At 45.2% G+C, this 17,213-nt stretch overlaps 1 protein-coding gene across 6 annotated transcripts in view; it reads right to left on the bottom strand.

Annotated features, from left to right (window-relative positions):
* Window positions 1-17,213, bottom strand: part of TDRD12 (tudor domain containing 12) — a 246,959-nt gene that overhangs the window by 119,219 nt on the left and 110,527 nt on the right. For all 6 annotated transcript variants that reach the window (XM_044987027.1, XM_044987024.1, XM_044987022.1 and 3 more), the window contains one exon: window positions 7,160-7,323. In XM_044987027.1, coding sequence (XP_044842962.1) covers window positions 7,160-7,323 — 164 coding nt within the window. The remainder of the gene's footprint in view (window positions 1-7,159; window positions 7,324-17,213) is intronic.

Here is a 17,213-nt window from a genome sequence, read left to right as displayed (position 1 = left end):
GCCTTAGAATCCTCCTGCAGGACGGCAGGAGGAGGGGCAGTAATCGCCTCATCGGTGTCTTCTGGGCCAGCAGAGGAGCGGGAGGAGGACTTAACACTCTCTTTTCTGTATCCTTTAAATGAATTGTCTTCAAAGGTAGCAGATTCTTCTTTGCTCAGGACATCATTTCCATAGCCCCAAGGAAGCTTTCATCTTTGGCTTGTGATTGAGGCATGAGTATTTATAGTTCTTCCAAAGCCAGGGAGTAACCAATCTCTAAATGGGAGATAGGTGACTTCCCCTGTGAGTGTCATAATTACCTGCTATGTGATTTCATGTCATTTCTACCGATGCAGTTATAATGGCCGCTGTCGCAGACAAGTTACTGGACTTGACAGACAACTGGTCAGATCCAGTAAGGACATGCCTATGTTTTTATTCAAACACTCCACTGATAGAGCTATTGAAGTGAATTAAAAGGATGTATACTTTGAGATTTTTGGAAATCTGTCCTCCAAGTATGCTCCCCAACCTGTGAGGCTTGTTTCCAAGAGAGTATGTAAGGTTCAAAAGATAAAAAATTGGGCTGGTTGTCAACATGTTGTTTGGCCGTCAGCTTGTTTGTCCTTACATGCCCACAAAGGGAGCTTTGCTTTGATCCAAAAATGACACCTAATTTTGCATTGGATCAGGTGTGCAGTTCCACATCCTCAGAAGGAATTCCTGCAGGTGCTTTTTAAGACATCCATTCATGGGTGGAGGTCCATGCATGGCACTAGCAATCCCACCCATTGGAGATCATTTGCTACAGATGACCATTGCCAGGAAAAGGCTGGTGCAATCAAGTTTCAGAGCTTTTCAAATTTTTATCATGATGGTAAAATTCTGGCCAGAGTAAGGACTATTCTGACCCCTGTAAGAGTAATTCTCTGCATTGGGTTAAAAACTTTCTTGATTTTGAACTGTTGGGTATGAATCCTTTCTAACAACTGGCCAGTTGTTTAGAAAAGAAGGATTAGTATGCTGTTCATCCTAGTCTAGGGACCCCTAAACTAAGGAAGGGTACTGAGGATTGTGAGAATAACTTGTTACATGGACCCAGGAGCCTGAACCGACACCTGCCTGCTTCCCAAGGCTGGTTAGCACCCATGTAAGCACTTCAGGAGAGATCTAGTATCATACAGGCTTTACTCAGTACACCATGAGTCATTTTGAGCATGGAATGGGATTTCAGTCTTACCTCCCTGTAATCCCATCATGGTGCAACTGTGTGGAGAATGGAGTCATGTGTATCTGCCCTGGCCTCTCACATTGCTTTATGCTTTAGTGCGGAGCCAGTCTACTGAGAGAGGGAAGGGTGAAGAGAGACCTTTTCTCACCCGTGAGATTCTGGGCCCCTTTCCCTTGCAAAGTGAGAGTTTCTCAACTGAAACCCGGACAGGTACAATTTTCACTACTTTGCAAACTGTTGATAAATTGTATAGTTAATTGCTTGACCACACTGGTGCATTATGAAATATATTCAAGAGCCCAAATAACCAATGTCAGCTAGGTTTATTGCTATAAGCCAATAACACCGCAATACAGGAAAAAGGTTAAATACAACACTAGTATCCAGGAAGCCATCCCATGCAGTGTTGTTACATTCATCTTACACAGAAGGTGTGCTCTCAGATTTATATCCCATAAAGCCAACTTTTTATGCCCTTCCTGCTTACAAGTAAAAGGTACTGTATGCATCATCTGAAAATAGATTTAAACAATCATCTTTCTATTTTGTATTTCTGGTACCATGATGTACCCCTTATTTTTGTTCTGAACACATGCTTTTCAGGTACCAAGAGTGTGAAGGCACCTCCTAGGTTTATAACAGAGTAGAACATTCAAATGTCTTGATCTTGACAGTTTCCCTAAACCAAAACTTATGTCATCAGATGCAAGGTGTTATGGGATACTTACATAAGAGAACAGGATTATTACTAGGGCTGTCAAGCAATTAAAACAATTCTTCGCAATTAATCGTGCTGTTACACAACAATTGAATACCATTTATTTTAAATTTTTTTGGATATTTACAATATTTTCAAATATGTTAATTTCAATTACAACACAGAATACAGAGTGTACAGTGCTCACTTTATATTTATTTTGGAATACAAATATTTGCACTGTAAAAAACAATTATTTTTCAATTCACCTCACACAAGTATTGTCGTGCAATCTCTTTATCATGAAAGTTGAACTTACAAATGTAGAATTATGTACAAAAAGACTGCATTCAAAAATAAAATAATGTAAAACTTTAGAGCCTACAAGTCTACTTGGTCCTATTTCTTGTTCAGCCAATCACGCAGAAAAACAAGTTAGTTTACATGTGCAGTAGACAATGCTGCCCGCTTCTTGTTTATGAAAGTGAGAACAGGCGTTCTCATGGCACTGTTGTAGCTGGTGTTGCAAGATATTTTCGTGCCAGATACGCTGAAGATTCATATGTCCCTTCATGCTTCAACCACGATTCCGGAAGACATGTGTCCATGCTGATGACGGGTTCTGCTTAATAATGATCCAAAGCTGTGCAGACTGACTCATGTTCATTTTCATCATCATGTCAGATTCTACCAGCAGAAGGTTGATTTTCTTTTTTGGTGGTTTAGTTTCTGCATCAGAATGTTGCTCTTTTAAGACTTCTAAAAGCATGCACCACACCCCGTCCCTCTCAGATTCTGGACGGCACTTCAGATTCTTAAACCCTGGGTCAAGTGCTACAGCTATTTTTAGAAATCTCACATTGGTACCTTCTTTGCATTTTGACAAATCTGCTGTGAAGGTGTTCTTAAAACGAACATGTGCTGGGTCATCATCTGAGACTGCTATAACATGAAATATATGGCAAAATGCAGGTAAAACAGAGCAGGAAACATACAATTCTTCCCCCAAGGAGTACAGTTACAAATCTGACTTTTTTTTAAAACAAGCAGCATCAGCATGGAAGCACGTCCTCTGGAATGGTGGCTGAAGCATGAAGGGGCATACGAACGTTTAGCATATCTGGCATGTAATACCGGCTTGCAATGCCAGCTACAAACGTGGCATGCGAAAGCCTGTTCTCACTTTCAGGTGACATTGTAAATAAGAAGCAGGCAATAGTGTCTCCCGTCAATGTAAACAAACTTGTTTGTCTTAGCAATTGGCAGAGTAAGAAATAGGACTGAGTGGACTTGTAGGCTCCAAAGATTTACACTGTTGTTTTTGAGTGCAGTTATGTAACCAAAAAAAATCCTGTATTTGTAAGTTACAATTTCAAAATAAAGTGATTGCACTTCAGTACTTGTATGAGGTGAACTGAAAAATACTATTTCTTTTGTTTATCATTTTTACAGTGCATATATTTATAATAAAAAATAATAATATAAAGTGAGCACTGTGAACTTTGTATTCTGTGTTGTAACTGAAATCAATATTGAAAATGTAGAAAAACATCCAAAATATTTAATACATTTCTATTGGTATTCTATTGTTATAAGTGCAATTAATCACAATTAATTTTTGTAATCACCATTAATTTTTTTTAGTTAATCGCGTGAGTAACTGCAATTGACAGCCCTAATTATTACATGTACATGTATATGTATATGTTAACCTGCATATATTGATCAACAAACCTCAGGCAGATTTTCACAGGAGTAACAGGCTTCTCAACATGCCCAGACATGCTATCAGATGGGAGAGGGGCAGTAAGATTAATACAGAGTACTAGGAAAGGGCCTCTGTGGAGGGTAAACGGTTCCCTCAGAGTGGGAAAACAAAAGAAGTCAGGGTTTAAACACTGATATTTACATCACTTGCTAATTACAAAACAAATGGAAACCTTATTAAGGGGATGCTTCCTTTTGCCTTTTGGGGACTCTCTAGAGCAAGGGTCTCAAACCCAAATGACCATGAGGGCCACACAAGGACTAGTACATTGGCCCGAGGGCCGCATTACTGACACCTCCCCACCTGAAGCAACAGCAACACACAGACCCCTGTGCCCCCCCTTCCCCACGTTCTGGCCGCTTCCCAGAGCAGTGCAGGGCCAGGGTAGGCAGGCAGGCAGCCTGCCCTGTCCCTGGCGCACATCGGGCCAGAGCCGCTCTAGGCAAACGCTGGAGGAGGGCGGGGGGGCTGCAAGGAGCTCGCGGGCTGCAGAAAATAACCCCAAGAGCCGCGCGTTTGAGACCCCTGCTGTAGAGTTTGCAAGACTTATCCTTGAGCAGGCTCTCTCTCCTCTGTGGGAATGCTCATGCTCCTGGTCTAACCTCCCACAATGGAGCTGCAGCTTTATGCATGCTTTGAGGACCTATATCTCTCTCCAATTCAAAACTCTATGCCCTACCAGTGCAAGGGTTGGTGGCTTACAGCTGCAGGACATAACTTTCAAGCCTGTATCCTAGCAGAGCAAGGATTGACAACTTGTGGCTGCAGAGCATACCTTGCCCTCCGAGGCTCCTGGAAAGCCACCTATAGCACCTCTTGGACTTGGTTCAATGCTTGCAGAGCTTCACTGCTGCCTAAGTGAGGGGCAGAAGAAGCCCGCTCACACCCAAGAGGTGCTGTATCAGAGAAGCCAGATTTAGAGCCTCAATATTCCAGAAATTTCTCACCTCAGGAGAGGGAGAGAGGAGCTAGAAGTCAAAATGAAGTGTCTACTGCAAGAAAAACAAATAAAAATTAAAGTTATAAACCAAAATGATCACGAGAAATGGAATCAATTTGTTCTGCCACAGGAGGCAAAAGTCTGGTGGCCTGAGCTGAAGGGCAGGACTTTGTCCTGGAGCCTCCAGTAACATTGGAATGCCTTTGAAATCCACAGTTGGGAGGTACAGGTCTGTCTCATCTTACACTGGGTTTACATTCCGCAGTCAGCGCGTAAAGCGGAAATCGCGTATAGTCAAAATTACATTGAGTGTAATGGCGGGTGGAATCACCCGCACTCAGTGGTGAGCTGGAGCCGGTTCCCATTGGTTCGCAGGAACCGGTTGTTAAATTTAGAAGCCCTTTTCGAACCGGTTGTCCCGTGAGGGACAACTGGTTCGAAAAGGGCTTTTAAATTTATAAAAAGTTCCAGCAGCTCCCTGCCCTTCCCCTGCCCCAGTTCACCTCACTCCGCCTCTGCCTCCTCCTCTGAATGCTCCCCGGGGTTCTCCTCCCCCTTCCCAGCTTCCCACAAATCAGCCATTTGCGCAGGAAGCCTGGGAGGGCTGAGAAGGAATCAGTGGCTTCCCGCAGGGGAGCTGGGGCAGTGGAGCTGGGGCGCGAGCGGAAGGAGGGTTCCAGGGGCCACACAGCTCTGGCCTGGCCCGGCCCTCGACCCTGACCTGACCCTGGGCAGCGCGGCTCCGGCCCGGGCCCCTAGGCCCGGCCCCAGCCGAGCCACCCCGGCCCCAGCCGAGCCACCCCGGCCCCCACCTCCAGGCAGCATGGTAAGGGGGCAGGGAGGGGATGTTGGATAGAGGGCAGAGGAGTTGGGGGGGGTGGATTAGTGTCGGGGCGGTCAGAGGGCAGGAAACAGGGAGATTGAATGGGGACAAGAGTCCGGGGGGGGCAGTCAGGAAGGAGCAGGGGTTGAATGCGGTGGCGGGGGGCAGTCAGGGGTAGGGATTCCAGGGACAGTCAGGGGACAGAGAGAAGGGGTGCTTGGATGGGGCAGGAGTCCCAGGGTGCCATCAGGAATGAGAGGAGGGGTTGGATGGGGCAGCAGGGGGCAGTCAGGGGACAGGGAAGGGGGGTGGATGGGGCAGGGGTCCCGGGGGGGGGGATGTCAAGGAACGTGGGGGGTTGGATGGTGCAGGAGTCCCGGGGGGGGCACGACCCCCTCGTGGGGTGAGGAGGAGGGAACCGGTTAATATTTTGGCAGCTCATCACTGCCCGCACTAAAGGTACAGTGTTAAAATTATTATTTCTCTTTTTTTGTTTGTTTTTGTTTTTGCTGACCATGTAAAGCTGAAATTGTGCATGTTAAATGCGCGTAAGATGCGACAGACCTGTACTACACATTAATATTAAATAAGGAGATCAGCTGTGGGGCAAAATTGGCAGAAACCCACATTAGTGTACGTTACCAAGTAATTTACATTGTATCTACTGCATCACTACAGCAGTTCAGTTTACTAACATATTGCAAGGGCCCTTTGTTTTCAGGTTTTATTTTATTTAATTTTTCCTGGAAATTTATTGGTTTACTACTACACCAACAAAAACTTGTGAAATCGGTGGAAAAAACTTAACTTTTCTGGGCAAATATCTGGATTTATTTTGGTGGATGGAAGGATGGGGAAAAAATATTCAGGAGATTAATACTTGGATTAATGGAATTAAATGTGGTTTGTTGCCGAACTAAAACAACTTAAAACACAATGCCATCTCTGAGTTTAAAAGAACAATATATCTCTAATCTCCAAATAAAACTTGTCATTTGAATAAACAGTTTACTGTCATAGACTTAGAACTATTAGCCTATAAATATTTACATTTAATAACTGGGCCACACCATTTGCAGCGCATACACTCTACTTCATCCTTTTCTCTTGTTTTTGCGTTTCTAAAACTTTTGAATATTGCCTTGTGTTCTGAAATGTATTCTGATACAGATTTTCATTTTCTTCCCATTTTAGTGCATCAAATCTTTAAATGATTATCTGCTAACAGCTTGAAATGTGTACGTGGTGGGCGTGAGATTCATCAATACATTCAGATGAGCACAAACGTCAGAGCTTGCGTGCATACCTGTTTGATTATTGTGTGCATCTTCTAGACTAATACATAGCCTTACTTCAACAGGCAGCTTTGCATACACACACAGACTAATGTATCTCATGAAATGTATTGTATTTTCCTAATAAAACAAGTTATTTTTAATATATTTGAATAATACAAAAGTACTGTGAAAATCAGAAAAAAAGACAAATGGTACTTTTTTTAAAACCCGGGATTTTTTCGGTAAAAAGCAGTTTAAACTGAAAATGAAGAGGTTTACATATTGCATACATTTTCAGCATGCGTAGAGCAATATGCTTTTTGTAAAGAGAAAATTAATAGATGCCACAATTTGAAGAGTCAACCTTCACCTATATTTTATCTTTTTATTGAAATTTGTTTTTCAAGTTTTCACAATTTACCAAAAAATGGTAGAAATACTTACCACGCTGATGATTTTCCAAAGTCATTGGAGAGCTATTGCAAATGTCGGTGAAATTTTCTCCCATTAATAAGCTATGTGGACTGTCCGCATCCTGCTCCAACACACTCTGCCGGCTGTCCGCATCCTGCTCCAACACACTTCTTTTGGGTGTAAAAGAGAGCATTCTGAAAATAAGAAAAGCTTCACTATTATGTGGCAGTTAATAGTATACCGTAAGCATCTTTGAATATCTTGCCAAGTAATATCTGATTGATATATATTGAAAACATAGTAAAAGCTTGTTACTATGCACTTTTGACATTCTGTAAATATCAAAACATAGGATTCCTGAACTTAGGGAAAGTTTTCCACAGAAATTGAAGCAAACAAAAAATTAAAGAGCTTTTATTTTGGTGGTGGTGACTGTTCTGTACTCTGTACCATATCCATGATACCTATCATTAACATTAGCTTGTATATGAAAGGACTGAGGCCTGGTCTACACTAGGCGTTTAAATCGGTTTTAGGAGCGTAAAACCGATTTAACGCCACAACCGTCCACACTAGGAGGCACCTTATATCGATTTTAATGGCTCTTTAAATCGGTTTCTGTACTCCTGCCCGACGAGAGGAGTAGCGCTAATATCGGTATTAACATATCGGAATAGGGTTAGTGTGGCCGCAATCGACGGTATTGGCCTCCGGGAGCTATCCCACAGTGCACCACTGACCGCTCTGGACAGCATTCTCAACTCGGATGCACTGGCCAGGTAGACAGGAAAAGCCCCGCGAACTTTTGAAATTCATTTCCTGCTTCGACAGCGTGGAGAGCTCATCATCACAGGTGACCACGCACAGCTCATCAGCACAGTTAACAATGCAGTCTCCTGAGAATCGAAAAAGAGCCCCAGCATGGACCGCTCGGGAGGTACTGGATCTGATCGCTATATGGGGAGAGGATTCAGTGCTAACAGAACTGCGTTCCAAAAGACGAAATGAAAAAGTATTTGAAAGAATTTCTAAGGCTATGACGGCTAAAGGCCACAGCAGGGACTCCGTGCAGTGCAGAGTGAAAGTTAAGGAGCTCAGACAAGCCTACCAGAAAACCAAAGAAGCAAACGGAAGGTCCGGGGCAGGTCGAAAAACATGCCGCTTCTATGATGAGCTGCATGCAATTTTAGGGGGCTGCGCCACAAGTACCCCACCCCTGACCGTGGATTCCGAGGTGGGGGTTGTAATCTCTGCCATGTCTGAGGATTATGCAGACGGGGAAGATGAAGAGGAAGAACTCGCAGAGAGCACACAGCACTCCGTGACCCCCAGCAGCCAGGAGCTTTTTATCACCCTGACGGAATTACCCTGCTCCCAGCCCTCACAAGCAACTATTCCAGAGAATGACGCCCTGGAAGGGAGCTCTGGTGAGTGTACCTTTGCAAATAGCAAACAGTGTTTTTTAAGCAAGCCTTTTTTAATGATTGATTTGCCCTGAGGACTTGGGATGCATTCGCAGACAGTATAGTTACTTAGAAAAGTTTGTTAACATGTCCGGGGATTGAGAGGAAATCCTCCAGGGACATCTCGATGAAGCGCTCCTGTAGGTACTCCAGAAGCCTTTGCAGAAGGTTTCTGGGCAAGGCATCCTTGTTCCGCCCACCATGGTAGGACACTTTACCATGCCATGCATGTAGCAAGTAATCAGGTATCATTGCGTGGCAAAGCATAGCAGCGTATGGTCCCGGTGACTGCTGGCATTCAAGAAGCATCCGCTCTTTATCTTGTTCTGTTATCCTCAGCAAAGTGATATCGTTCAGGATAACCTGGTTAAAAATCAGGAATTTAAGTAAGGGGGGTGGCCATTTTTCTACTGGGTTCGTGGAATGCAGCAGCTTAAAAAAAACACTTTCCTGCACGTAGCGAAGCGGGGGGAGGGGAGGAGTGAAATGCCGATGATCTTTTCTGTGTGGTCACCGGCGAGGCGATCTTCCCCAAGCTACCGGACAAGCAGTGGGTGGGGGGGAGGGGGAAGGTTGTTGATTAGCAGGGAGCTAGCGTGGTATTAGCCATGCGTTGGGGGGGGAGGGGTAAATCACTGAGACAGTGGCTTACCATGGCCGCATGCAAGCTGAATCCTGATGCCTGGACCTGTGTCTGAGATCTGTAACCCCAGAGATGCAAGCAGTCACTATTAAGATGAAAAATGCGACCTTGTAGGGAAATCACATGTGCTATGTAACGTGAATAGTGCTTTTCACTGTGAAAGAGTATAACCATTGTTCTGTAAAATGTATCTTTCTAAATATTTATCTCCCTCATGCAGCTGCAAATTTTTCAAGCGTCCCTCCTCCATCCCAAAGGCTAGCACAGATAAGGCGGAGGAAAAAGAAGACGTGAGATGAGATGTTCTCGGATATTATGGAAGTTACACGCAATGAAAGAGCTCATCTGAATGAGTGGAAGGACGTGGTTTCAAATTACAGGAAAGAGGCCAGTGAACGTGAGGACAGGAGGGATGAACGTGAGGACAGGAGGGACAACCGAGATGAGAGGTGGCGGCAGGAAGACCGGCAGGAAAATCAGCGGTGGCGGCAGGAAGATCAGCGGTGGCGGGATGCAACTCTGGGGCTGCTGCGTGATCAAACTGACATGCTCCGGCGTCTTGTGGAGCTTCAGGAACGGCAGCAGGATCACAGAGTGCCGCTGCAGCCCCTGTATAACCACCCTCCCCCCTCACCATGTTCCTTAGCCTCCTCACCCAGACGTGTAAGAACGCGTGGGGGGAGGCTCCGTGCACCCGCCCACTCCACCCCCGTGGACAGCCCAACCAGAAGGATGCCGTTACTCTGAATTTTTTTTTAATGGCCTTCTCCATCCCTCCTTTCCTCCTCCCAAAGCACACGCTTACTTCTCTCCCTCTTTTTATAATGAATCAATAAAGAATTCATGCTTTTTAAATGAGAGTGACTTTATTTGCATAAGTAAGCTGTACTCGAAGGGGGAGGGGGAGTTGCTTACAGGGACTGAGTCAATCAAGGGGGTTGGGTGTTCATCAACAAACACAGCAGTCACACTGTACCCTGGCCATTGATGAAGCTCGTTTTCAAAGCTTCTCTGATGCGCATCGCTTCCTGGTGTGCTCTTCTAATCTCCCTGGTGTCTGGCTGCGCGTAATCAGCGGCCAGGTGATTTGCCTCAGCCTCCCACCCCGCCATAAAGGTCTCCCCCTTACTCTCACAGAGATTGTGAAGAATACAGCAAGCAGCAATAACATAGGGGACATTGGTTTGGCTGAGGTCTGAGCGAGTCAGTAATGTGCGCCAGCGCGCCTTTAAACGGCCAAATGCACATTCCACCACCATTCTGCACTTGCTCAGCCTGTAATTGAACAGATCCTGACCACTGTCCAGGCTGCCTGTGTATGGCTTCATGAGCCATGGCATCAAGGGGTAGGCTGGGTCCCCCAGGATAACGACAGGCATTTCAACATCCCCAACTGTTATTTTCTGGTCTGGGAAGTAAGTCCCTTGCTGCAGCCGTTTAAACAGAGTAGTGCTTCTGAATACGCGAGCGTCATGAACCCTCCCTGGCCATCCCGCGTGGATGTTTGTGAAACGTCCCTTGTGATCCACCAGTGCTTGCAGCACCATTGAAAAGTACCCCTTCCGGTTTACGTACTGGGTGCCCTGATGCTGCGGTGCCAAGATAGGGATATGGGTTCCATCTATCGCCCCCCCACAGTTAGGGAATCCCATTGCAGCAAAGCCATCCACTATGGCCTGCACGTTTCCCAGAGTCACAACCTTTCGTAGCAGCAGCTTAGTGATTGCTTTGGCTACTTGCATCACAGCAGCCCCCACAGTAGATTTTCCAACTCCAAATTGATTCCCGACTGACCGGTAGCTGTCTGGCGTTGCAAGCTTCCACAGGGCTATCGCCACTCGCTTCTCTACTGTGAGGGCTGCTCTCATCTTGGTATTATGGCGTTTCAGGGCAGGGGCAAGCAAGTCACAAAGTTCCATGAAAGTGCCCTTACGCATGCGAAAGTTTCGCAGCCACTGGGAATTGTCCCACACCTGCAACACAATGCGGTCCCACCAGTCAGTGCTTGTTTCCCGGGCCCAAAATCGGCGTTCAATGGATAGAATCTGCCCCATTACCATCAGGATCTCCAAAGCGCCGGGGCCCGCGGTTTGAGATAATTCTGTGTCCACGTCCTCATCACTGTCATCGCCGCGCTGCCGTATCCGCCTCTTACTCGCCTCGGTTCGAAGGTCCTGGTTCAGCATATACTGCACGAGAGTGCGCGAGGTGTTTAAAACATCCACGATTGCGGTATGGAGCTGAGCAGGGTCCATGCTTGCTGTGCTATGGCGTCTGCACGGTTCACCAAGCAAAAAAGGCGCGAAACGGTTGTCTGCCGCTGTCAGGGAGGGAGGGAGGGGTGAGGCTGTACCCAGAACCACCCGCGAAAATGATTTTTGCCCCATCAGGCACTGGGATCTCAACCCGGAAATGCCAAGGGGCGGGGGAGGCTGCGGGAACTATGGGATAGCTAGGGAATAGCTACCCACAGTGCAACGCTCCAGAAATCGACGCTAGCCACGGACCATGGACGCACACCACCGATTTAATGTGTTTAGTGTGGCCGCGCTCCACCCGATTTTATAAATTCTGTTTTACAAAACCGGTTTATGCAAATTCGGAATAGTCCCGTAGTGTAGACGTACCCTGAAAGGTAGTCAATAGAGCTAGGTGGAGAATGGTAAGTCTGATTTGTAGAAGACAGATTTCAAAATCTGGTTTTGTTCTAATTTGGAATGAAAACCAAAACTTCTGGGATTCTCCATGAAACAGAATCACAGTTTTCTATCCACTTCTACCAAGAGCCCTAGATTATAGGCTCCCAACTACTTTGCAAAGAGTGCTCAGGGTCCTGGGACTTCCAAGACTTCCAGAATGAGCTCACCATCAGCCCACCAGGCAAATGGATGAGTAGCTGGGACCCTGGAAGCACATGCTGACGAAGAGCCAGGTGGGCAAGCTGGCAGGTGACCAAGCAGGTTTCTAGCAGGCAGAATTCTGTGTTTCCACACAAATGTTTGTATTTTAATGACTTGACAAATACTAACACAAAATAGCCTATGAAAATATAATATGGTACAAACTAGCTCAAAGTCTAGAAAATTGTGCCCCTCCAACCTATTACAGTTTTTGAGAAAAATCAGAGCAGTGGATAACAAATAGGCAGATAAAATTTACTTTGTTTACAAAATAGTCTTTGTGACAAATATTGTAGCTTTTGTACAATCTAAGTTACAGAGTAAGAGGTAGGATTCTGTCATGAAACAAACACTGCATTAAAAACAAAACCATGTGCAGAAATAAATTATCAGTTTCAATACTAAAGGAGAATAGCATTGCCCCCTCAAGAACCTATACTAGGACTGGTATTAAAATTATTAATAATCAGGAAAAAAAGACACTAGCAGAGAACAAATTTGTTGACACTAAATTTTTTGGGTTAGTTAAGATTGAAGACTTGAAACCCAGGACAGCTCTGATCCCTCCTGTGCCTTTCTGGACAAAGAATACAAAGTACACACTTAAGAACCTTTAGTCTGAGGGAATCAATTGTATTGTTTCTATATCCAAAAGATGTGAGATCTTTTGAGAGTTGTGTTTGATAGGATTTCTCAAAATGGGTGATTGGATTAAAAAGGAAAAGGATGGGATGGAGCCCTTAGCTCCAGTGTCTACTTCTTTCATCTATTTATCCCTGGTTAAGAGAGATCATTCTCTTGAGAAGTGGGATATTCTGTCTCCTACACTGAGACTGTCATGCTGTGCTCTTAGGGGTTTTGCTGCCACCTCTGGATTTGCTATCTGAGGTGTAGTTCCACAGTTTTCCTGTGATGTACCAGCCATCCTAACTTTGGAACATCTGTGACTAGTACTTCTGGAAAAAAGGAACATTTCTACCAGTTAGACTTCCTGTGCCTTCTCAAGGCACTTTGTGGAAATAGTGCATCCATACCAAATCAGTCCTTCCTATGTATCTTATCCAATCAGAGACATCTGGTTTCTCATCTGTACTGCAACTGGAGTTTCAGATGTGTTGCCCACATGCACATTTCACTAATGGCGTGTATGGAATCCATGCACTTCAGTTCGGAGTCTTTTGGCACATCAGTGTCTGTATGGTGCTCATCTACCCCAAGAATCTTTGTGCTTCATGACAAGGGCATAAAAAAGAGCAGAGTGTGCCAACCACCTCTCAGTTTTGCCTCAATTGCAGAATCTTGAGTAAAGGACTCTGAAGTCGAGGAAATGGAGGATTGGTTGTGGAATGTGAGTATACGGACAAAACACCTTGAACTCCTCCAGTTATTGTAGATATGTAATGTCTCATTCTCCTTCAAGTGAAAGAATGCGATGGATGTGGAAGCTTAGAATCTTCAGGAGACCATACTGCAGCACAGCCTTGCAAATACAGCATTCAGCTTGCAGGTTTCAGTAACAGCATTGTTTTGTGAACATGTGAATGGATCCTCAGGTGGCTGCTTTGCTTTAGAACAGGGCAGGCAAACTTTCTGGCCTGAGGGCCATATCAGGTTTCGGAAATTGTATGGAGGGCCGGTTAGGTGAGGGGGTCGTGGCCCGGCCCCTATCCCATATCCGCGCCCTCTCCCGCCCTGCTCCCATTGTCCGGTTAGAAGACTACATAAGAAGTTCTGTGCAGTAACAATGGTTCTTCGAGATCTATCCCCCTATGGGTGCTCCACTACAGATGTGCTTGCATTCCTGTGTTGCTGATCAGAGAACTTCGGTAGCAATGCCCGCACATGGGCTGTTTCTCCTCGTGCCTTGCTACAAGGCTAATCAGAGCATGTGGGCTAACACCCCTCAGTTCCTTCTCTACTGCAGAGTCAATGGCAAAAACTCCCAAGTAGAGGATAGGAAGGTGGGTTGTGGAGCATCCATAGGGATACACATCTCAAAGAACCATCATGATTGCACAAGATGAGTAAATTCTTCGAGTAGTGTCCCTATGGGTGTTCTACTGTAGATGACTCCCGAGCAGTATCCCTATTGGTAGGCTGGGACTTCAGAGTCAGATCAGTTACAGATAACAATACTGTGCAGCCAAAGAGAGCATCAGAGGTGGAGTCCCCAGCGATCACAATGTTCTACAAAGGTGTGGACAAACGCCCATGTAACAGCTCTATACATTTCTGAGATAAGAACATTCTTAAGGAAGGCAACAGATGAGATCAACCTTGTGGAGGGCATGCAAATAACATCTGGAGGAGTCACATTATGAACTTGATAACATGGTCTAATGCAGTTTGAGACCCATTTGGAGAATCTCTGGGCTGATATTGCTGAGTCCTTGGATCTTTCCACAACAACAAAGAAAAGCCTAGAGACTTCCTGAAAGCCTTTGTCCTATCTAAGTAGAAGGATAGGGATTGTCTGACATCTACTGTGTGTCATATAGGCTCCCTGTTGTTTCAGTGAGGCTTCCGGCAGAAGGTTGGAAGGTGACTCAATTGGTTCATGTGAAACGGGGAGGTTGCCTTCGGGATGAATTTTGGGTGAGGCCTGAGCATAACCTTGTCCCAAAGGAATACCGTGATGGTGGTTGTGTCATCAGAGCCTCTAATCTATTCTCCTAGCTAAGATGATTGCTATCAGAAAGACTATTTTCATTGAGAGGTATATAAGCAAACAGGTGGCCATGGAATTGAAGGGAGGCCTAGTCAGTCCTTTCAGTACCAGGTTTAGGTCCCATGTTTACTATACCCCGAGGAATCTTTTAGTGGCTGGGTGTGATAGCACTGAGTGTCCATCTAGTGGTTGGTGGAAGGCTGTTAAAGCCGCTAGGTGGACTCAGAGAGCTTAGAGATAGTCCCAATCTTTTTAGAGTTCGTACATAGTCTAAGATTTGTAGAAGAATGGCAGATGTCAGGGAGATTTGTTGGGAAGTACACCAAATCCAGAACCTGGACCATTTTTGCAGGTAAGTACGGCATGTCGAGGACTTTCTACTGTGTAATACTACCTCTTGTACCTCCTTCGAGCAGGAGCTTTCTAGGTGTTAGAACCATGAAAGAGCCATGCCCTGAAGTGAAGAATCCCCAGGCAGGGATGTAGGATCTCTTGACATAATAGATACTTGTGAAAAGGATCCCTAAAGAAGGATGAAGAAAGGGCTTGGAGGTAGGCACTATGAGAAATTTGACAGACTAGCCTGCTATGGCTCATGGACACAATGACTGGTCCATGGTGATGCAGGACCATGGATGCTTGAAAAGGGTTAAATGATTCTTAAGTGGGAGGGACTGTAGGTCTGGATTCATGAGTCAGTTTGAATTTCCCAACAGCCCCCTTGATAGAAGGATTACCTCTGGAACTCTTCACACCCTTTGTCTTCTCAGATGATAGTGTCTTGTCAGGCTTGGTCTGTCTCAGTACCAGAACTGAAGATGAGGCCCTATGAGCCAGTGCTCACACTTCAGATTCAAGAAGCGATGTATGGGGGATTCAATGACAGTCTCATGGCTTTACTCACAAGGAATATCTTCCTGTATTTTCAGGTTCTGGATATAAAGGACTTGCAAAATGCACATTTCATGAAAATGTGCAACTCCCCCAGGCAGTATAGGCATTTTAAGTGCCTGTTTGTGGGCACTCCTTTCTCATATAAGGGCACTATTTATATTCAGGGGACCCAGAAGATGCCATCTTGTAGCCTAAAGTGGAATGTATACATGAACAATCACTCAAATGAGAGCCTATGAACTCAGATGATCACAGGATTTGTTTGAAGTGGGCATTCTGTCCCAGGGAGTACGCAGATGTGGCGCCAGGCTGCTGAACTGGGTGCCATGGCCCTGTCTGAGAATCTCATTGAGTCTATTGAGGCATCTGTGATGAAAACTGTTACCAGGAATATTTTCTTAAGAGTAGACCTGAACTCAGTACGGTCCTTGTCATCTAGGGCTTAAGATCTAATAGCCAGGATAATGTAGCTCTTGCAGTGTCCAGGGACACAGAGCAGCCAATGGGAGACCTCAAAATCCCTCATAAGGGTGGCCCTCCACCTTCCTGTCAGTTGTGTCTTTGGGAAAAAAATTCATTTCTGATGGGATTATTATATCCTTTGCTAATTATGCCACCATAGCATCAATCTTTGGTATTTTTTTGATAATACAAGATACAAGAGTAAGAAAAGAGCTAAACTTGTCTCTGCTGATGTGTTTTGTCAGGGTATTCCATTCATTCCTAATTACATGTACAAAAGGAAAAACACTGGGGAATCATTGACTCAGGCTGGAATTTGGGACTGCAGATATTCATTTGCCCTTTGATTTGTCATTAATAACTCATCTGGCTATATGGTAGATGTCATTTCCCTGCACATATTAGTAAGTCAGACGGAGGGAAACAATTGGTGTTTTTACACCTTTCCTGCTTAGAGTCTCAATCAGAAAGCTCTCTCCCTCCTCAGCAGATGAGAAGTTTGAGACGGATGATAAAGTTCTCTTACATCTTTTTTATTTTTCCTTCCCTTTGTGGGCTTATGTTTTTTGTCTCTTTGTGCCTACTTTGCAGGAGTCCCCACATAACTGTGGAGAGTGCAGGGTCTCTTGTGGCCCTTCTTATTGAAAGCCTTGGGCCTCCTAGATACGTTTTGTCCCACTATTGGTGGGATGAAATATCTTTTTAAGAATCCCCCAATTCATCTTGGGAAGAAAGTAGGAGCCCTGTTTCTTTCCCCAGAGAGCTGAGGACCCACTTCAGTATCTTGGGCACAGGAAGAGGGACTTTGGATCCCTTAAAGGGCTATTCCTTCTGGCTGCAGAACAGGCATCTGAGCAAGCACTGAAGCGACAGCCAGAGCTGGAGTCTGGTAAATTTCTGCAGCCATGTTTTTTTATTAAATATATGGATGAGAGGAATTTCCAGCCCATGGGCCTATTAAGTTATTTTTTGTGCACTTCTGTTCAGGGTGGAACCCACACCATTCACCCAGCACAATCCCCTTCCATCTAATGCCACAGCAGATTCAAAATGG

This window comes from Mauremys mutica, chromosome 14 (genome assembly GCF_020497125.1).
Source record: "Mauremys mutica isolate MM-2020 ecotype Southern chromosome 14, ASM2049712v1, whole genome shotgun sequence".
Taxonomy (NCBI): domain Eukaryota; kingdom Metazoa; phylum Chordata; order Testudines; family Geoemydidae; genus Mauremys; species Mauremys mutica.
This window is presented reverse-complemented; position numbering and strand designations above follow the sequence as displayed.